The sequence below is a fragment of the Sardina pilchardus genome, chromosome 8, assembly GCF_963854185.1.
Source record: "Sardina pilchardus chromosome 8, fSarPil1.1, whole genome shotgun sequence".
Lineage (NCBI taxonomy): Eukaryota > Metazoa > Chordata > Actinopteri > Clupeiformes > Clupeidae > Sardina > Sardina pilchardus.
Window position 1 is genome coordinate 5373789 of NC_085001.1, and position 23435 is coordinate 5397223.

Consider the following 23435-nt stretch of genomic DNA (forward strand, 5'->3'; position numbering starts at 1 on the left):
CCAGATGTGGGTGCAAATGTCTTCCAATTTGTCTTTTTTGTTGTTGTTAAATGGGGGATGCATATATCAGTCAGCCTTGCACTGAGAATCAATAAGACATTTTGAGTTGGAGTAGAATGCAAAAAAAATACGAGACTGTGTTCTTCCCGGGTCCACTCGCCGCCATATTTGCTAGTTGTGTACACGGTATACATTGTATACTCTCTCTCTCTCTCTCTCTCTCTGTAGAGTATATACTGTAACTAAAAAGGAAAAAAGGGAAGGGAAGATTCTCTTTAAGAATTAAGAGACTACTGCTTGGTTTCTGAGTGACCTTTGAATGAGTTTACAGTCATATTATATATACTTTATGTATGTATGTATGTATGTATGTATGTATGTATCTATGTATGTATGTATATGCACGTATGTATGTAAATACTGTATGTATGTATGTATGTATGTGCATGTCAGAGATTGAACAAACAAACACACACACACACACACACACACACACACACACACAGATGTTGGTAGTGTGCAGGTCAATCTCTGGAGGCCTGCTTGAGCAAGTGTGTACGCACAGCGAAGCTCTTTGTCCATGGGGAATAAAGCGTGGTGAATGGAACACCACGATATCGACTCCATCGGCTCACAGCCCGCTCTCTAAAGAGCGCCGGTGTGTGGACGAGGAGCAGGCAATTACTGCGCGGACCCAGAGCAGGCAATTACAGCAGGCCCTCCCTTATTGATGACCCCGGATGAGTGACGGCGGCGCCAGTGGAGAGAGGATCCAAGAGTCTTTGACCTCTGCACCCAGCTCTCTCTCTCTCTCTCTCTCTCTGCTGTGAGGGGGGTGGGGGGTAATTCTGCCCGCACGTGTGGTTGGTGGTTACCACTGAGCGCTCAGCCATGGGACGCTCCATCATAATGAGTTGTTATTGAGGGTGGTTCAGCAGCAGAGCGATTACTGGAGCACCAGCCACCCAGTGTTGTTTGCGGAGAGCCTCGAGAGCGGCGGTGTAGCCCAAGCAGGTGGCCCCGCCAGTCTAGCATCTCCGTTCGTTTTCATTTCACTGAGATACTGGTCTGGCACCTGACGATACACTTACGTCTCTCTCAGCCACCAGGGTGGCTGGCTAACCAGTGACGAGAGGGGATGATGTTAGTTACGAAACCAAAAGTGACTGTGGCAGTAGAATAAAAGAAAACATAAAAGAATTGCAGTCGGAAGATTGTCTACTGCAAAGGTAGGCCTAAATACATGTTTTTCTGACCGGTAACACGGATAATTATCCGTTTATAAAGGTTAAGCGAAGTAGGAAGCAATGTTAGGAATCCCTGAACAATGTGATTGGTTAGGCTACGCTACACCAATGATTTCCACCCCTTTCATGATGCTAAGGGTTGGAAATGATTCCCAATCGTGAAAGACCAGACTGTCCTCACAAAGTGAAATAAAGCTGTGAGTGTGGTTAAATCAGGCTGGAGTTACTGTGCATGTAAGACCGCAACTGCCTGTGTTGCTTTAAGGGCCGTCCTGTCATTTCATGCAAATGCAACATTGCACGATCACGGGAATTTCCCCCCCATTTTGCCCAGATGAGAATCCAAGTTGACGTACAGGAGATGACATTAACCAAGATTGATGTGCCTCTGGAGTTGCTGAATATATTACTACAGTACATGCATCTCAATTACCGGCCATAATTCTCATAAGACACACTTCAACATGGTCAAGGTTAACACACAGCCCAGTCCAAGGTCCTTAGACCTCTTGTGTCATGGCAGCATGAATCTTGTTCATCACCCAGAACTTCATGAAACATCTTATATTAGATAAGTGGTGAAGGGGACAGATTACAGATTACCATGGCCATGGCTAGAGGCTCCGTTTTCATGGAAATACCCTGATAATAACAGTTCAACTCAAATGCACTCAATTATTATCTTTAAATCAGGAGGTAAGCAGAATGCTGACAGCTCATATCACGGTGATTTCAACAGAAAGCAAATGGTTATCTGATAACTGAAAAATATTTTTCACAAGTATTCTCATGTTTGCAAAGTTGAGCTTTATCTAGAGCGTGGGGGCTTTTCCACTGGTGCTATTTGTCTGTGCAAAGTAGTGTTGCCATGCAAAGGTTACGTGGGATTATGCAGTAGGCCTACTGCCGCTGCTCACAGCGTCTCAGTAGGAGCTGGGGCAGATTGGACCCCGCCTTAGATCCTATCACTGCGCTCGAGACACAAACAGGATGTGTCTGTCTGTGCATGCTGCACTCAGAGGCTGCTGGGGTGATATAGTTGCACTCAGATAACCTGACTCTCGCCAGATCCTTGTAGTTCGCTGTGGAGCTCAGCGAAACGCCTCTGGCGGAGCATGGTGGAACTACAAGGGTCTGGCGAGAGTCAGGCTAGCACTCAGAGGCTGCTGGGGTGATATTCTGCTCTCTGTAGCTGGACTCAGAGGCTGCTGAGGTGATATTCTGCTCTCTGTAGCTGCTGAGGTGATATTGACATTCTGCTCTCTGTAGCTGGACTCAGAGGCTGCTGAGGTGATATTCTGCTCTCTGTAGCTGCTGAGGTGATATTGACATTCTGCTCTCTGTAGCTGGACTCAGAGGCTGCTGAGGTGATATTCTGCTCTCTGTAGCTGCTGAGGTGATATTCTGCTCTCTGTAGCTGCTGAGGTGATTTTCTGCTCTCTGTAGCTGCTGAGGTGATATTCTGCTCTCTGTAGCTGCTGAGGTGATATTCTGCTCTCTGTAGCTGCTGAGGTGATATTGACATTCTGCTCTCTGTAGCTGCTGAGGTGATATTGACATTCTGCTCTCTGTAGCTGGACTCAGAGGCTGCTGAGGTGATATTCTGCTCTCTGTAGCTGCTGAGGTGATATTGACATTCTGCTCTCTGTAGCTGCAATCAGAGGCTGCTGAGGTGATATTCTGCTCTCTGTAGCTGCTGAGGTGATATTGACATTCTGCTCTCTGTAGCTGCAATCAGAGGCTGCTGAGGTGATATTCTGCTCTCTGTAGCTGGACTCAGAGGCTGCTGAGGTGATATTCTGCTCTCTGTAGCTGGACTGGAGGAACACATTCCTCTCACCACAGACCATCACATATACAAACGTCATGAGGCCTTTTCAGTGTCCCTATTTAGTCGATCAATCAATCAATCAATCAATCAATCAATCAATAAGTTAGCTGATCCAATTACCTGCAGAACGTTGTAAAATAAGACGTCTACTCTAGGATTTAAGTGATGATGATGAACTCTGTCTCTCTCCGAGTCTTGTAAAGCCTTTCTGTTGTCCACATTCCTCCACAAAAGCAGCACGTTGGTCATGTGTATATACAGATGTGTATACAGGTGTCCATCATTACCATGTGTCCTTCCTCTGTGATGCCTTTGGTGTGGTACTCTCAGGCCCCATCATATGAGCCACAGGACCACCCACGAAAACAAAGCGAAAGGACACACGAAACCAAAGAGCTAACAGCTGCAATGCGGATCCCCGGCCTGCTGGGACTGCATGCTCAATCAAATCAGCTCTCCTAATAGACTTATCCCCATGCCCTCAGCTTAAGGAGAAGGCATAGCAGGAAGCATCAGAATAGTGGTGTAGCACATATCTCTTAGAAGTATGCTACAGTATACAATTATTACACACTTGTTTTGACACTATAACAAAGCTCAACTAACACTACACAATGCATTATGTATTACAAACATTACCTTTCTGATAAGTCCCAATTAGTATAGACGTACTTTCCTGACGGAATATGCTGAAAATTAACATGCAGGCCAATTTTGTCACTGACCTTCAAGTTTAGATATATTAGATACAGAGGGATGACCTTATTATTTTTTGAAGGTTACACTATTTACATTAGCAACTACTCAGAATTCAGTTTATGAAATATCTGGAAGGAAAATCAAACAAAGTGAATAGGATTCTTTTTCTCTCTCTCTCGAGGTGCAATACCCCGCAGTATGGAAATGAGTTAATGGTGTTTTCAGGCATGTTAATGGAAGATGTCATCAGCTGATGCGTCTGCTTATGCAAATACAGAGATGTGGGCCACTGCACATTCTAGCAGCGCACTCCACGATAGCTGTCTGCAGGAAGCCTACATCGTCATCTGCAGAATACTGTATGTGCCATGCTCTAATGCTAAGACCAGGGTCTCCCGTCCGCCAGCTTTCAGAGACACAAGCCGGAGACATTAAAGCACACATCCTGTCCAGCAGAGAGAGAGAGAGAGAATGTCGAAGAAAGAGCAGAAGGATGGTAGTGTTTCTAAGACACCTGACTGCACAGCTTAGACTTCCCAATGCAGAGCTGAGTTTTGACAGAGCCCTGCTGCACCCAGCCCCCACTCCTCCCCTCTCCCCTGCCCCCCCTCCTTCCCAGCCTCTCACCCACTGCGGTGGGGCCTCAGAGGAGCCTGCCCCCCCGAGGGGATTTGGACCAGGCTGGCTCCTGCCTGTCACTTTGATTAATATAGCCATCTTTCCTCCACTGTAGAACACATAGGCCTCCATGGCGAATGGAATTGGAAACACAATCACCCTCCGCAAACCAGGAGGAAAACACACTTCTGGGGCTGGGGTATGTGAAAAGTCATTTTTTCTCCCTCTCCCTCTCTGTAAATATACAGTATGTATCTCATAGGGTTCTCACTGTTTATGTGTGCAAATATATGTGCATACAGTACATGTGTTTTTTTGTCGAGAATTTCCCATTTCACTGTCATACATAAGCACAATAACTACCACTACAACTACACACTACCACTATCCTTTGACACACTACAATGCAATATTGAGAGGCATGAATAGCACAGCTCCCCCTCTTACTGGCACTAACCTACCAAGAGTCGGACTCAACTGAAGTTCCAGAACAAGTGGACCATCATCAAGACACATCTGGGCAATTGCTCTGTCGCTAGTTTTGAGTTTAACACAGTTTTAAACTGGAGTTTGAGATGGAAGTTGGAGTTTAAAACCGTGTTAAACTCCAAACTAGCGACAGAGCAATTGCCCCATCATGCCAAATTTGACACCCATCTGCTGACTTCCCTAACAGACTACAAGAGCAACCTACAGCCTATTTGACACGTTCAATCTACACAGCTTTGCTATCATAGTGGTCAAGCCTTTCTGTGAGCCAAAACAAAAACAGGACAACTGTCAGGCAAATTGAGTAATTTCCTTGTAAAATAGCAGAGTACTATGATGTAGTAGCCAATAATATGGCATTAGAAAGTGATCATGTTTAACACGTCACAGTATGTATACCAGAAGCATATACTAAGCCCAACACTGCATCTGTGAGGTTATTTCTCAAACCTACTTAACATCCGCGGCATCTAATCTTTGGTGCTGTGTACCACCAAGCTGATGAAGTGCATTTCATTTGAATGTAGTCTGACATAAATCAATGATTCATTTGCATTTCTTTACTGTATCATTTCAGAAACTGCTTTGGGGGGCTGTTTGATACGGTATATGAGTCAACAGGAAGTATTGATTACATGCATACGCCCACTGTACATGAATTGTACATGAGCAAAATCCTTTACATTGACAAACAACAAGTCAGAGGCAGAGCAGTTATGCTCAAGGATGTGTTTAGATGATATGTCCTTTACGTAATACTCTAAAATAACATGTTCCACTCTAACCTCTCACCTCCATTGAAAAGGAGTCGGTCAAACAGACAGCCCACAAGACACCCACCACCATCCATGTCAGTGTGTTAGCGACGTACACCATGACTGACTCAATCTATTGACACCTCAGTTTTATTGTCCTCTGAGCCGCAGCTTTGATCAGGGTAATAAAACAAGCTCAGAGCAAAACAACTTGTGGTCAGTGCCAGCTGACGTTTTTACGCCGTGTGGGCGTCCTTGAGATGTGATATGGGGGGAGGGAACATGGGGGGAATGACCATCCCCAGGGGGTGGACATCAGACAAGGCACAGCACAGGGTGCCTGCATATCCTCGGTCCAGGAGAGACCCAATAAGTCCAGCGACTGGTTCTGCTTCTTTGTGGGCTCTCCAGACATCATCCACTGTCATCCACTCCCGACGGTGCACGACTCGAGTGGAGTGGAGAGAGAAATCTGCGGTCTCATAACGCTGCGGCGTCACGTTCGGCTGATGGCCTCTTTGGTCTCGAGCTTAAGCAGCGTCCTCTTTAGGGCTCGGGAACGATGGCCGCAGGAAGGTGGCGGGAAATCGAGCTCTAGCCGGAGGGAATTAGAGAAGGCAGCCTAAACGCTGCTGATGCTGCTGGGCGCAGTATGTGTGTGTGTGTGTGTGTGTGTGTGTGTGTGTGGCTCGTACTAAGGCAGTGGAATGGGATTTGTGGGGGCTTGACTGGAGCTGGTGCATCTCAGCACACTGCGATCACATCTGCCAGCTCGTCAGTCACACTGCAGTCCCCCACTGAGGCGCAAACCGCACGGCGCTCTCACTCCACAGATCCCAATGTGTGTGGGTTTCAATCTCTTGCTCTCGCTTTTGCTCATTCGCTCAAGTGTGTGTGTGTGTGTGTCTGTGTGTGTGTGTGTGTGTGTCTCTCTCTCTCTCTCTCTCTGTGTGTGTGTGTGTGTGTATGGTGACGTTTCATGAATATGTTATGGTTTCGTATGGTGTGTATGGATTAGTGTCATGTTGGTGTAGGAATATAACACACGTGTACTGTTCACCCAGCTACAGTATACAGTATATGTCAAGTAAGCACTGGTGTGTTTGCATGCTGTCCAAATGAATGAATGTGAGAGTATCATGCCAACACAGTTCCACGGGACAAAAGCATCACAGACAGATAAACACCACTTTTATTTATGGCACAAACACACCATGGTTTATTTGATTTATTGGAAACAAATGAAATAAAGGAAATTTGAGAAGGCTGACACAAATGAAGATACTGTACATAAACTGAATCAGTTACACAGCATGCACTCAGATAGACTGGTTCACAACACAGAGAAAGGAACACATGTAGCGATAATCATGCAGACCACATACACAGATATGGAATTGAAAGCTGTAGACAGGGGGAGTAATGTTTTGACATAACAACCAAGCCTAAGGGCTGTCTCTGGCCATAAATATTTGAAATGGGACGTTTTCGCTTTGAACAGCATGTTTTGATTGTCATTTTCATAACAGTCTAGAAAAAGTTCTCTTTCGAGAGTCTGTGTCCTGTCCATGCCTAAATGTACAGTCTTTGGAAACAGGCCAAATTGTTTTAGATGGCGCAAATGAAGGTTTACGCCCATGCTTATTAATACTGTTCTCTTGAGGCAGCAGCCCCATCATGTGAGATTGGACCGGCGCTTCCTCGGTGAGTGGCTATGTGATTGGTGGCACTGCTAACTTATCAGCATGCTCATGACATAGCATGCCCTTAAAAGAAAATTGGGAGCCAGGCCATCACAGCGATGTGACATTCATTTGAGAAAATCCTGTCTGTCATCACCCACGGGGAGAATTGCTCGTCAAAGAGCAGTCGGTGTGACATTTGGCAAGTCAAATCCCTTCCAGCAGGCGCGACCTGAGCAGTGACCCACTCTGCGGACGGAGTGTGAGGTCAGAGGTCACAACCAGACACGCAAAAAAAAAACTTGGGCTAATGGCCAGCAAGTAGGTGCTCCAAAAACCTGCTCTCATCATCCAAAATCGCTCACACAAAAATACTGAGCATTTTGACTTTACCTTCCCATTTGTTTTACCCCTGGGTACAGCTAATAACATATACACACACACACACACACACACACACACACACACACACACACACACACAAACACATGAACCCGCTCCCCTGGATGACACTCTAATTCATGATGAAGTTCTACCACTGACTGGACATTTCTCCAAAGTCCAGCTAAACCTCAACACACACATTTGGCCTTTAAAAAACATCCCATTGAGAAGACAGAAGATGATGCAAGGCGAAGGAAACACACGTGTCGGTTTACGCTAACAGGCTATGCTAGTGCGCTACGCTAACAGATTGGCTCACTTACCAGCTCCTTCTTCTTCATGCACTCCATGAGGATGATGAAGAGGTGCTGGGCTTGAGTGCGACTGTAGGTGAACGTCTTCTGGATAGTGACCAGAAGCTGATCACGCAAGGATTCGTTGATGATACTGCTGAGACAACATAAGACCAAGCATACACACGCATGCACGCACGCACACACGTACACAAACACACACAGAATAACACAATACACACGGGGAAAATAGACAAGTTTGTTCATTTTTACGGCAACTAAAAAGTATTCACCACTGCAAATAGCCTACATAGAAAAAACAAGCAAACATGCAAGACAGAGGGAGATGTGTCGATTGCTCTAAGACTACAGGGTAAAAGCACAGTCTCTTCTAAAACATCACGGAAAATTGCATCAAATAATACTGTATTACGTAAGCCGACTATTCCAACTAAAACATGCTAAAAAAACATGTTCAACTTCACGGCTAGTTCATTCAGCAGTAAGGTTTTGCTGGTCATCTATCATGATTTGGCACCCCTAATACATTGCCACTGATGACAACATCACCCCCTGTTAATTCATTCATCACATGTCTCCGGTGCAGCCACGCACCCTCCCTCCTCCGAGTACTTGTGCCCGAACGCCAGGATGTCAGATGCCCGCCCACTGCCGTCACACACCACCACGGGCACGGGCGGCGTGTCTCGCAGGTACTCAAGCACGATGGAGATGACGTTCGGGCCCCCCTCCACGATCAGCGCCACCACAGGCACTCCCTGCCCAATCCCTACAGAACAGACAGAGAGAGAGAGAGAGGGAGAGAGAGAGAGGAGAGAGAGGAGAGAGAGAGGAGAGAGAGAGAAAGCACTGAAGCAAATTTGTTTTGTCTTGAACACAGTGCTAGTGGTTGTTAAATAAAGGATGTTTGTACACACTTGTGCACAAATGTACAATGACACGTCTCTGGGCACAACAATGCAATTTTGTGTTGTTTTCAGTACATTCTTTTGAGTGTATGTTATAAGTTGTTTTTGCTTGTTTGTTCTTTTAAGGTTCTGTTTTGGGCTATCTACTCTATTCAGAATGCTTCAGCCTCAGTGAAAGAAAGATCTGTGCGAGTAAAACCTGCATTTCCCAGTAACTAGCTTGCACACAAAGCTGTAATCAATTCCATCTTCATTTTAGACTCACTAAAGGGTCCATACCATAGGGAAAAAATGTACAGATGTACACTTCCTTCCCACATGACATGAATGGGATATTGTGCAAATAAAGGACAGCCGTTTTAAGAACAGTTTTTCCTACTGAATTCTATTGAAAGCCTTGGATCCACTGTGACTCCTATATTTGACCACCATTTCTTTTAAGAAATAAATGCAAATATCAGTGCTTTGTTTGCTCCAAAAGTCACAAATGTGCCGGCTGAAACCTGGCACACGTCCACAGCTCAAAGCCAATTAGCTCTCATTTGGAGTAATTATCTAATGCACCTGACACTGGGGCAGACTGTAGTCTGTAGGTTCAGGAATGCAGTGAAGGAGCTCTAGACTCAGAAAAGATTTGAGTCCCCTGAGAGTCCCACTCTAAGCATGTCCTCCATTTAGCCTACAGGGCTACACTTCAGAGGATGCTCTGTAATCGAAAGAGTCTTCAATATACAGACTGTCCCACCTTTTCCCCTGAGCGACGAAGACTACTGACAGAGCATCTGTCGAGTCAAAACTCACAAGTGTTCTTTGCATCCAAAAAAGGTGGCACATGATCTCTCCTGAAATGGGGGGGAAGGGGACAACAAATATTTTCAGTTTCAAATTGGAGTCCAAACCACAGGTTGGTTGGTGCACACCTAATCCAAGAAATTATTCATCAGAGAGATTCATACACTCTGCAGATTTTCACACATTTTATGCAGCGGAGGATTTCTTTTAATCCTGACAGTATTAATGTGTCACGGCAGGCTCAGAGAAGCAAAGCGATAGCGTTGGCGGCAACCAACATCGATTTCAGGACTTCTTTCTCCTACGGTGAGAAATGCACTACACATCCCGCTCAATGCCAGCACTTCAGGTTTCACTTCATCCACAGCTTTGTGACTAGCTTTGTAAAGAGCCAACACTCATACATGTTTATGGCAGCATATACAGTATTTGAACACAAAGTCCTCACTCCTCTACTGCGTGACTGCTGCTGAGAGAGCTGTGAAGCACAGGTTTAGCTCTGACCTTAAGCGTGAAAGGTGTGAAAAGACGGGTGGACATCTCCTGTACTCCTGTGACCTTCAGTTTATGAGGCATTGACCGACAGCGCTTACAGTAAATGTCTGTCCTTCCTGCCAGTCCACACCGAGTTCAGCTCTTGCCCTGTATTTTATTCTCTTCCCACCGCTTTTTTCTTTGAGCAAATGGACAGTTGCAGTTCCATGCTGCCTGTGCTGCAGCGGTAAGGCCCGTGAAACCACAGCCTTGACTCATGCTGTGTTTTTCTCTCTTTGTAATAGCGCACGCTGTCACCACGTTTGGCTTTGGCTGTGAAAACTGTCCGTGCCCCCCCAGGGTTCTATCGCGTCGTGCAGCTCCAGGGAGGATAAAGGGGCTTGGTCCGATAAGGCGAAGACGCATGATGGGCTCTGAAAGAACAAGGAACCTGGCCAAGGAGATTTTATCTGCCACATCAAGGAGGCAGGCATGCAGCTTATGGGCCAGGGTGAATGTGTTGGCTGTAGCCGCCGCAAATAAAAACACTGCTTTTATTCAGACCAGTGTCCATTTTGATTTGGCTTGTTTACAGATTTAATGGAGTTTAGCTGTCTAGTAGGCTAATCTGTGAAGGGGCTACTGTATGTGGGATTCTGTACGGTTTTTGGTCATGTAGCACCTTCAAATCCAAAGGATGTTTCATGTGTAAAGAGTCATTTTAAATGTAATTATATTTAGGATCTTGTACTGTGGTGGTATGTAAATGTGTGACATGCAGCACATTTCTGACTGCTGCAAGTGCCTTATCACTGAATCCTTATCACTGAATCTTGCATCATGCTGTGATATGAAATAGGCTTGGCTGATGATCGGCCACTCTGGGACATCCCCTGTAGCACAAGGAACTGAACACCTTTCCTGTGTACGTCTGAAATAAAGATAGAATGGTCTTTTTAAATGGTTGTTTTACTGCAGGGGTCTCAAACTCAAATGAGCTGGGGGCCACTGTAACCAACATCAACTGGTTGGGGGGCCGCATAGGTTAACCCATAGGTTTATCGCATAAAAAATACCCTCAAGGGGCGACTTAGGCATTAGCCTATTATTTTGACAGAAAGTTGCGGGCTGGAACATGTTGCAAGTAAACAATTGCTAATTCGTGTTGTTGTCACGAGCCTGAGCTATGGTAGTGCAGCCATAGAGCCCAGCCCACGATTGTTACAAAATATAAAATGCCCAGATGCATGCGCGGGCCGCACTAACATTAAGCTTCGACTTCAGGCCGGGGGCCGCAAAATATCATCTCGCGGGCCGCAATTGGCCCGCGGGCCGCGAGTTTGAGACCCCTGTTTTACTGCATACTAACATGGGACAGTAGTCCTCAATCTACAGTACAGATGCTATATATTGGTAATTTGTGTTTCAGAAGAGACAGATGTGTGTGTTTGTAGTTTTTAGTATATCATAATAGGAAGTGACTATGTACACTATTTTACTGTAGTCGGTTTCACTATGTGTGCTATAATAGTGAATCAGCAGTTATCATGGTAAATGCTGTACAGACAGGGCATTCGGAGCTGGACAGTAGGGGAGAGCCACGCTATGGAGCATCAGGGTTTGTGGGCCAGCACAGCTGTGATAGGGAGAGCGGCATGCAAGCGTGTGATGGGGACCACGCGTGAGAGGAGAGTCCTGGATGGCAGCGTGACTGCCAACCACTTCAGGAGGCAGGGAGTCCCAGCACGAGCAGTCACGCGCTGCCAAAGACAGGGGCCAAGTAGGGGAGCAGAGGGGCGCAGCAGAGAGGCGCCGGAGAGGTCCATCTGGGTGTCTGGATCAGGCAGAGGCAGGAGGCGCTGGTGCGGCTGACATGAGGCTCTATGTGTGCAGCTTTATGGGAGGACGGGGTCAAGCCGCAGGGCACCCAGAATCAGACAGGCTTCAGGAAGGTGACAGAACCTGCCATTAGATACAGTAGGCCACGTCTAACAGAGCTGCCATAAGATACAGTAGGCCACGTCTAACAGAGCTGCCATAAGATACAGTAGGCCACGTCTAACAGAGCTGCCTTAAGATACAGTAGGCCACGTCTAACAGAGCTGCCATTAGATACAGTAGGCCACGTCTAACAGAGCTGCCATTAGATACAGTAGGCCACGTCTAACAGAGCTGCCATTAGATACAGTAGGCCACGTCTAACAGAGCTGCCATAAGATACAGTAGGCCACGTCTAACAGAGCTGCCGTAAGATACAGTAGGCCACGTCTAACAGAGCTGCCATTAGATACAGTAGGCCACGTCTAACAGAGCTGCCATAATTAAGCAATAAGCCCAGAGAGGCCGTGTGTTATACTGTATAATCGAACAGTTAAGGGGCGTTGTTAGGCACGACGCGAAGCGGAATTCCTAAAACCCCCTTAGCTGTTCGATTATACAGTATAAAGCACGGACTCGAGTGGCTTATTGCTTTTCTAAAACGGTTACGTCGATCTAACAAGATTTCATGAAACAAAGGCACAGCAACGAAAAAGTAACGATGTATTCATAGATAATCATTCTTCCGCCAAGAAATATACTCCCTCCATATGAATGGTTGCCAAGCAACAACAAGACGCAGCCACTGCTAGTTTTGTGCTAGCGCTTTACTATAGAACGAGGTGTGTGTTTATCGTGCTATATACAACGGCATCGAACGCGATTCAGCCAATCATAATCAAGGACCGGAACTATCCGTTTTAGAAGATACAGTAGGCCACGTCTAACAGAGCTGCCATAAGATACAGTAGGCCACGTCTAACAGAGCTGCCATAAGATACAGTAGGCCACGTCTAACAGAGCTGCCATAAGATACAGTAGGCCACGTCTAACAGAGCTGCCATTAGATACAGTAGGCCACGTCTAACAGAGCTGCAATACGATACAGTAGGCCACGTCTAACAGAGCTGCAATACGATACAGTAGGCCATGTCTAACAGAGCTGCCTTAATTACGCAATAAGCCCCGAGAGGCTGTGCGTTATACTGTATAATCGAACAGCTAAGGGGCGTTGTTAGGCACGACGCGAAGCGGAGTAACGATGTATTCATAATAATAATCATTCTTCCGCCAAGAAATATATTCCCTCCATATGAATGGTTGCCAAGCAACAACAAGACGCAGCCACTGCTAGTTTTGTGCTAGCGCATTACTATAGAACGAAATGCGGTCAAGGTGTGTGTTTATCGTGCTATATACAACGGCATTGAACGCGATTCAGCCAATCATAATCAAGGACCAGAACTATCCGTTTTAGAAGATACAGTAGGCCACGTCTAACAGATCTGCTCAGTCATGGAACACTTGCTGAAGCAGATGAAAGGGATGGTTGATTTGTTCATGTTCAACGTGTCTGTGCCTAGATGGTTGCATGGAATAAACATACATACTTACATACTACAGTGCACAATCCTAAATGTATACAATTACTCTTTACATCCGTATGGCCTTATATACTACAGTGCACGATCCTAAATGTATACAATTACTCTTTACATCCGTATGGCCTGTGTGTACGGTGCACATGCTCTCTATCCCAGATGGGTTGAGATAATAAGCTGTTTAATTGAGGAGTGAGGAGAATCAATTGTGAGCTGATAGTCAGAGCTGATGAAATATCTATTTGTACTACTGTATAGTATATGTTTACCTGCTCATGGATGCAAATGCCTCAGAAGCTGTGAGGTATACTGTATGCTAAATAGAGTTAGATTATACAAACATTTTAACAGATGGGGTTGTCACAAATCCTGACAGATTCAGAAATAATCTCCCTCTGAATTTCCGTCTGATGTCTTGTCTGATCTTTGGCTTTGTTTGATCTCCTCGTCTGCCATTGTTGTATGTCAGGCTGTCAAACACCCATCAGTTGCTTGGGCTAGACCTGTTCAAACTGGAATCCCGGGGTTCCTGCGAGGAGTAAAGGATGATGCCCCCGCCCCCCCCCGCCAGTTCTCCCCCAGTTCTGTATTCCAGGCATATTCTGGCAGCAGAGTGTGCAACACCAACTCTCATGATTTATTCACACACCTCTCGCATATGGCGCCGTAGGACCACATGGGGGAGAATATGAATTTTTAAGCAGCATTACCGCCTGGCGTAATGTCTCCCGACAAAACAGACTTTTTTTATTCAACCAGGGGGAACCTGTAGGACCCAGGCCGCCGCACGTCCCCTGAGCCCAGGCTAAAAGTGAGATGGATGTCCTCCCTCGGCCCGCGACGACAGGTAATCAAATCAAGGAATGAGCCTCGCCGCGTGGCAAACCACCCACCTGATACACCGCATGCTCCCCGCAGAGTGCGTGTGTGTGTGTGTGTGTGTGTGTGTGCGTGTGTGTCTCCGGGGGAGAGACGGAGAGAGGCGAGAAGAAAAGGAGAGGATTCCACTAAACAAACGCAAAATGTCAACGTCTCTCGAACAAATCCCCGTGGCCTTTTTGGGGAAATATCGCAATCAGACAAAATATTACAATCACAGTTCGCCCTGATGCAACTAACCGACATCTTATGCAAGTGTGTGTGTGTGTGTGTGTGTGTGTGTGTGTGTGTGTGTGTGTGTGTGTGTGTGTGTGTGTGTGTGTGTGTGTGTGTGTGTGTGTGTGTGTGTGTGTATGTGTGTGTGTGTGTGTGTGTGTGTGTGTGTGGGCGTAGGTGGGTGGTGCCGAGGGGATGAATGAACTAGCGGTGGGGAGTCTTTTTGTGTTGACAAGGGGTGGTGGTGGTGATGGTGGTGTTGGTTTTGGGGGTGGTGGTGGTGTTGGTTTTGGGGGTCGCTATTAGTTTGATGCTGATGATGACGACTGAACGTCCCTTTGCCTTCCCAGCCCCCTGTCATGACCCCAGGCATAGGATGACAAAGGGAAGCCCATTAGTCACATGACCTGGGAAAGGGAGGTCAAACAGCGCCCCCTGGCTGTTGACCCTCCAGGCTTCCCTCAGCAAAGCAACGCATGCAGATGGCAAGGGTGGTGGAGGAGGACAGCATTGCCAACAGAATGCGTCCTTCTCATACATGCAGCGAGCAGGTGGTGGGGAGAGCTACTGTACGAGTCGCTCCGTGGTTGTCATGCGGAAAGGAATCTGGTGCAGGGAACATGTACAGTAAGGCATTCTGAAGAATCTGATCAGACATCAGTCACGGGAAGGGGCTGGAATATGCTGCACTACGGTTTTGCCACGTAGTGAGGGGAATGTGCGACATCAGAAGTCTCAGATGTAATCATGAATGTGTCATTCATGCACATTCCCCTGTTAGAGATTTGAAACATGTAAAACGCATTACATTCATGTGTTAAAAAAAACTTAAAAGGATTGTGCCATTTCATAAAAGAGAAAAAAGAAAAAAAGAAAAAAGAGAAAGAAAAAAAGCAAGGGAAGAAAGGAAGGCAGAGGGAAAGCAAATGTCTCCCCATGCTTTTACAACACGCCCCACAGCAGCACACAGTGTGCCACTTGATGCCTCTTGGACATGTGAGGTTTGTGCTGTCACATGCCCCCACCACTGCCTGGACACCACTACTGCCCTGAGTGCTGCTGATCACCCCACTGGACACCACTACTGCCCTGAGTGCTGTTGGTCAGTCCCATCTATTCGTTGCTTCCTGCTGCTTTGCGTTGTTGTGTGGCCGTGGCGTGAGTGTGGCCAGCGCTCTGTGCTCTCTGCTCAGCTGGGCTGCAGGGCTGTACTCACGGGTGTTGATCTTCTGCAGGGAGATGTGCTTCTCCAGCTGCCTCCGCAGCTTGACCTCGGCCCCGTACTTCCCCGTGGTGCCGTTGTCCGCCAGGATGAAGTGAGAGTGCAGGCTGTTCAGCACCGTCAGCTTGCTCAGCGGATTGGACATGGTCTGATAGGGCCTGACCACCTGGGGCATGGGTTTGAACACACACACACAAACGCACGCACGCACGCACGCACGCACGCACGCATGCGCACACACACACACGCGCACACACACACACGCACACAGACACAGACACACACACAGACGCACACACACGCACGCACGCACGCACGCACGCACGCACGTACGCATGCGCACACACACACACGCGCACACACACACACGCACACACACACACACACACACACACACACACACACACAGACACAGACACACACACACAGACACAGACACACACACACATGCACACACAGACACACACACGCAAATGCACAAATGTGAATCCATGTATCACTGACGGACACGCAAATCAGTGCAATTAATCTCCCCGCTGACTAACACACAAATGGCATGCTGTTGGCGCTATCTGTAATGATTATAAATGAAAGAGCCCCTCGTTTTGTTTCCCTCTCGCATACACACAGACACATAACCTCCCCTTTTTTTGGGGTCTCATTTGGTTTGAGTACAGTACACACAGAGCCTGAGCGCAACACTGGGAAACGCTGTTAAGCGCTTGCAGCACTGCAGCTGTTTTCTCATAGCCTCTCTGCATCGCCGCGGTTACATCACTCAGGAACGTGATGCAAGTGCACAGAGGACAGGAAAAGAAGGAGAAAAAGAAAGACAGAAGGAAGTGGGAGGGGGAGAGAGAGAGAGAGAGAGAGAGAGAGAAAGAGGGAGAAAGAGAGAGGGGAGGGGGGTCATAAATATGAAATCCCTGCATCCCCTGCTTATGCCTGCATTTGCCTATTTCAGCCCCTCTGAATTGGCGCTAAGCTCTCTCTGAGCGTCTGATAGGGTTATGCAATGGGAAATTAGCATTCCTCAGTGGAGGCAATATGAACCATGAAGAGAGATCTAATGGCAGAGAGCCTGGCAGCCCAACCCTCGCCCTCTCCTTTAATAAGACTCTGAGTGAGATCCTCTCAGCCCCACCCTCACCCTCTCCTTTAATAAGACTCTGAGTGAGATCCTCTGGCTCAGGTCGCCAGCTGTGGTTACTCATGCCCTGCCATTTATAAAGCCTCCAGACTCCAGCCTGTTGTGTATTTAAAGGACGCACACACACACACACACACACACACACACACACGCACACACAAAACACACACTTCGCTTCGCTCTCTCTGGACTGTAATCACTCACATCCTTGCCCACGAGGTCTTCCTGGTTCTCCACGATGCCCCAGGGGGCGATGCCGATGGTACAGATCTTTCCGCGAGATTTGGTGGCGTGGTCCTTGAGCGCATCTCCGACGTGACGGATGACCCCTGCGCCGGTGGAGAAACAAGAGCGGAGAGGAGAGGGCTTGAGAACGGGAGGCGATGTGAAAGCCAAACACTCCATTAGGTCAGGGAATTGTGCTGTACACCCCCCTTTGGAGGCACAGCCTCCGGGTCGGCACTCAATCCCTGTCAGAGACCAGGCCAGTAAGCTTCTCCCTGACATCCGACCTGACTCTCCCCAATACACTCCCAATACACATTACTCACCCAGTGTTTGTGACGGGGATCACATTATTGCAGGCAGCTATATCTTCTTTTTCCCATCTCACTGTATACATACACATACACATAGCCATTCTCTTTGGGTGCTCTCTCACTGTATACATACACATACACATAGCCATTCTCTTTGGGTGCTCTGGTATCCTATCCTTTGCTGTATGCTTTGGGAAGGGTTTGCAACATGGGATCTCAGAGGTAACCTGAGGCAAAGCCCTAGATATTTAATATGACTGTCACGTCTGTCCAGAGAGGCCGTGTGATGTGAGTCGAGTAAAGCTCCCCTGAGCGTGTAGCACCTGTGTTGGCCCCTCCTGTGAAGATCCAGGCGCCGGTCGTCATGGCAGCCTTGATGAGGCCCTTGCCGAACACCTGCTTGAGTTTGGGCTGCAGCTCGAAGTTCTGCAGCCCTCCGTGCACCGAGATGAGCAGCTTGGGGAGCTCCAGCTGCCATTCCTTGGTCATCAGGTGCAGCAGCAGGTCGGGTTTGGTGTCGTAGGAGACCCGCACATACTGGATGTGGAGAGACACGGCACACACATAACACATTGCTATTATCTGCAGCGTCTCGTCCATGTTTAAAGATTCACCTGAGGAAGGTCTATGACTGAAATGTTGTGAATACTGAATAAATGTTTGCATGCGTAATGGACAGTGCGCGGGATTCTCCCTTTTAAGTATGACCATGTTTCAAAAGGATCATTTTAGACGGGGTGTTACTGTGGGATGTTTCTATTATCGGCTTTAGATGTGCTCTCTTTCTAGTTAATATCTCTGTCTAGAGAAGGGGCCTGTCTGCACTGGATTATTGGCTTTTGAGATACTCTTGTTGAAATAGAAATGAGTGGCCTGTAAACCACAACAGAAACAAAGTGCATCAAGTAATAAAGAAATAAAAGCAACACCATTCTGTTGGCATGCTTGAGAGTTATTTCCTAATTGAAGAACCTGAATAGATCAGATGAGCCTATCAAGCGTTCTTTGGTACCCTAATCGTACCCTAATCTCCTTTTCATAGATGCAATTTGCAGTCAGATCAATTCCCCACAAAGGCACATGAATAAATGAATCTTTGATGAAAATACTGGATCTTCTTCAGTGCCATTTCCGTGATCAAATTTGTGAATGTGCCTTTTCTCGGCGCTCAAGCGCAAACTGTTTAACATTGATCATGAGTACAATCCGTGATCACACTTGTAAGTCACAAGTCTAAGGTGCTTTGAGGCCGACTGCCTAGTCTGCAGCTTCATACTATAGCAGCCGTAAGGCGCACAGCTTTACCATGGCCTTGTTGGAGTGCCCTCCGCCCTGGAACTCGATGGTGCCAAAGGCATCGGTAGGACTGAGCTGCGTGTGCTTGCTGATCGACCATTTCTCAGCAAGGCTGTCATTCTTTGGCAAGCGCTCGGACTTGTCATTTTGATTGGAGGAGATGCTGGGGGGCAGGCCCACATGCTGTCCAATCAGGCGACCGCAACAGCACCTGCAGGGAGAGAAGACTTAACTGTTATTGAATGTCAATACGTGGTGACATTTCTGCACTTCTCATGACAAGTCTTTCTGTGGCTCAGTTCCCCAGTTTGGCCTGCAGCTGAGTGATCCAATGGCTTGACATATCCACACTCAAACACATCACATCTCACCAGAGAAATCTCAGGTCAAATCTGTCAAAGTCCCACGTACCTATGGGGGTCTTTGGAGCTCACTATGATATGAACGCATTCTCTCTTGCTGAACGCTCGCTCGATCCAGGACTTCTGCGCCTGCACAGATGACAAAGAGAGAGAGAAGGAGAGAAAAAGATAATCACTGAGATTGGACACGGAGGGTTGAATGTCCCGCGAGCATCGGCCCTCTGATGCCCATTCGTAACACCTCTCTCACCCCCATCACCTGGCTGGCTTTCCATCGCCCGTTAACATTCAACTGTGTTCTCCTGCAGTCAGGTTACCCCCGTACACTCACATGCACATCCAAACTGGCTGAAAGGTGAGACAGGGATTACCCACATTCCACACACTCTAATGTGCTCGAGAAAATGACATCCATTTTTTTAAGTCGTAAGAAAAGCCGGAAAATCAATATATCAGTTGTGTCTTAGGAACTGTGTTGAGTGCAATTGGATTTTTGGCATTTTTAATGAAGATCAGACTCACTCATTTGCATGGCTGATGGAGAAGTTTGGTCCACATCTACAAAACCACATTACTTCCGTTACAAACTGCAATAAGAAAGTCTGTATTGGCGAAGTGATCCGTGATTATGAAGGCTTTTTAAAAATGGGAAATAAGTGGGCCAGTATTGTCCGGACTATGAAAGCCGATTTTCAGTCTTTTTCTGGACACGTGTGTTGTATTGAAGAGAAGATGTTTGCCTGAGAGGTTAATGGATACGTGTGTTGTATTGTACAACATGGAGCTGAAGAGAAGATGTGTTTGCCTGAGAGGTTAATACTATTACAGAGGACCTGTAGGAGAGACCTGTAGAAATATTTGAGCAATAAAGCTCAAGGCATTGCTTAAGGGGACGGAGAAACAATCACACACATGAACACAGTCAGCACGCAAATCCCACCAAATCCAGCTCAGTAAAGCAGCACAAAGACTGCTCCATGTTGGAGTGCTCAATGTAAAGCAGCACAAAGACTGCTCCATGTTGGAGTGTTCATGTGTGATGTGGCTCTCAGGTTAAGCCATGTGGTTAGTATTTTGGTGTCATTTGACATGAAGAATTGGGCCAATGAATTACAGCAGGGCTGACGGACAGGGATTACGGTCTTAAACGTCCGCACCAACTCAGTATAACATTACAATGCAGCAGTGTGTGTGTGTGTCTGTTTGTGTGTCTGTGCGTGTGCGTATGTGTGTGTGTGTGTGTGTGTGTGTGAGTCTGGTGATCCACCTTTATTCATTTCGGATTACACTTGTGATTACCTGAGCTGCTTGGACAGGGATTGCCCCTCACACAAGAAAAAGAAATCATACTCAATTTCTGCCAGTAAGCCAGCATTCTAACACCGCAAATATCCGTACAGCCTGCAATCCTCTGTATGCTGTGATTTCATAAGACAGCAATGCATCCACCGAACCTAATACAAAAGTGAAACCAATAGCCTACTCTTAAAAAGTTAGCGATATGAAGAGGTGGGGTGGGGGGGGTGGGGAGAGGGGATGGGATGGGGGGGATCAGCTTCACAGAGTAGACTTAACATGATGACTCAGCGAGCTGGAGCACATCACTGACAGGGCACATTCATGTATCTTTCCGCCGCTGTGAACACACACAAAGTAGACCCGCGCTCAACCAGATACTTTGTGGCAGTTCTGGCATGGGAACAGCGTTGGTCCGGTAGAGACAGTGCAACGCAGCATATTACTACAACGCATAATAGCACAACAGGAAATCAACGGCAATCCAATTCTCTCAGACCAGGCTGCGAGGAGAAGAAAAACCAGTTTACTGCAGATATTATTCTGCTTTTTTATTCAGCCATATTTACGCCTCTTTAACCCATAGCCCAGCTTTTCCCCTCTGAACTGAAGTTTTAGAATTCCAGCACATAATTGGCTGGCGGGTGATAAGCACATTTAATTAAACCGTATTAAATGGAAAGTAGCCGCAGACACCCCCTACAAAGACCCCTGCCAGGTGGAGAGACATGGACTGGCTAAGGGTGAGCACTGAGCAGGAATGACGGCCTTTTTACTTTCAACCACCACTTGCTGAAATGGACTGCTGGAGCGAAGCTAGCCTAGCGCCCCTTTAGCTCTCTCTTGTTGGCTCACGCTCTTGTTTGTCCATTTTGTATTTGAATTGGACTGGGTCTCTTGTTTCTTATTGTCAGTGCCACAAACACACAGTGCCATAATTAAGATGCACCTGTGGGTTCTCACCACCTAGGACGAGAGAACAGCTTTGCTCTTTGCTGGAAGTCGTCAGGTCAGGCAAAACAGGCTAGTTTGGCCAAAAATGGGCATCTCCAGAGAGGCAATGCTGATTTGAGGTGACGGATTAGTCTACGCATGGATATCATTATAGCATGCACTTCAAAAGAAGTGGACCACCTCTAATCATTTATAATGGATTGTTCATGCTCCCTTTCGGCAGGGATGCATTTTCAAACTAGCGAACAGCATATGAACACATACATGACTTACTTTCAAATTATCAACAACAAAAAGATTTCTTTATCTCATCCTTTCAACCAAACAACAGAGGAATCTATACATAAGAATTTTAATTAAATGCACAATGAATGAACTAATTAAATATACAACTCATATGTTTCACATGCAAATTACCCTTCTAAACAGCAACCTCTTTTACCAGCATGAAAAACATATTTGGGGTGGTTTTCCTCTACCTGACGGCCTGCCTCAATCCCGTGGCATATTGTCCAGTAGAGTAAATCTCAGGGTCACTGGTGGAGGTGCGGAGCTCTCTGCCTGCCCAGAGCTCTCCCCTGATGGGGCAGCTAACATCCTGTCCCTTCTGCTTGGCTGGCCGGAGGGCTTTGGAGTAAGAGATCTGCATATGTGGCCCAGTGGGCTATTGGGATTAGCCCCCATCACAGGGTGCCTGGGCTAAAACAAACTCCAGCCAGGACGCCCCCCCCCCCCCCCCCCACACACACACACACACACCCCAGCCCACAACACCCCACCCACCCAGCGCTCAGCTCCTCCTCATCCAATCCGACGCCCCAACAACAACAAATCCCCAATGGCAGGATCTGGCTGGGTATACTGCCCCCCCTCACCCCGCCAGCCCACCTCCCCTTACAAACACATCAAACACACACACACACACACACACACACACACACACACACACACTTTTCCTCTCACACACATACAGACACACATACAGACACACACAGACAGACAGACAGACAGACAGACAAACACACACACACAAACACACACACTTTCCCTCTCTCACACACACAGAAAGAACCTGACAGACAGACAGACAGACACACACACACACACACACAAGCACACACAGTAGCAACAAACCTGGCACCACCAAAATGCTCCAAATTGCTTTGAGCTAATCCCCCAGAGAGGTTTGTGCCACTGCAGGTGTTTGCTCTCCCTGCTGCTGGAGGTCAGCTGTGCCGTATCAGGGCTTCACAAGAGAGCCAGACTCTTCCGCACCTTTAACTCACCGGCTTCCTCAGAGGACCCTTCAAAGTTACGACCCAAGTTCCGACGTTACGACAACAAAGTGTGCTCCCAAGGACTTGGGGTGTATTTATGTGTGCGTGTGTGTGTGTGTGTGTGCGCGTGTGCCTGTGTGTGGCATAAGATGAACAATGCTTGTCACCAGGTTCTCCTGACACTCTGCAATTACTATCACTTTGCTGACACGCCGACTCGGCGGCGAGACGTTCCCGTTCTTTAAGAGGAAACCTTGGCCAAGACGGATGCGCGGCGCGGCGGGGCTGTCCGTCATCCCACTGCCACCTACTGCACTGCACTGCACTGCACTGCACACCTCCACAAGGGCAGAGCGGGGGACGCCGAGTGTGTGTTGGGGCCCGGGGCCTTGCCATGGGGGTCAGAGAACAGAGCAGTTACATTCAATTTGCTGCTCCCTCTCTTCAATCAGTGCTGCAGTTGTTGTTCAGTCTACAGTACCTGCTGCAGAGGAGGGTGGCTGATTTTTTCCCCCACTCAGACAGTCGGCTAGCCTACTACGAGTTCAGTGCAATCCACTCTTGGCTTACTGTCAACATGAATGAATGAAGATTTTCTGTTAGTTCAGCACTTTTTGTCTATATCCTACTGG

General features: G+C 47.3%; 1 protein-coding gene across 1 annotated transcript in view; it reads right to left on the reverse strand.

Annotated features, from left to right (window-relative positions):
• Positions 1-7821: 7821 nt before the first annotated feature.
• Positions 7822-23435, reverse strand: part of LOC134088488 (transient receptor potential cation channel subfamily M member 3-like) — a 59090-nt gene continuing 43476 nt past the window's right edge. Inside the window, exons 2-8 of the mRNA XM_062542463.1 lie at positions 19326-19405; positions 18924-19125; positions 17942-18155; positions 17284-17408; positions 15924-16095; positions 8614-8788; positions 7822-8152 (exon numbers count right to left, since the gene is read on the reverse strand). Of these exons, the coding sequence (XP_062398447.1) occupies positions 8008-8152; positions 8614-8788; positions 15924-16095; positions 17284-17408; positions 17942-18155; positions 18924-19125; positions 19326-19405 (1113 nt within the window). The 3' untranslated portion in view covers positions 7822-8007. The remainder of the gene's footprint in view (positions 8153-8613; positions 8789-15923; positions 16096-17283; positions 17409-17941; positions 18156-18923; positions 19126-19325; positions 19406-23435) is intronic.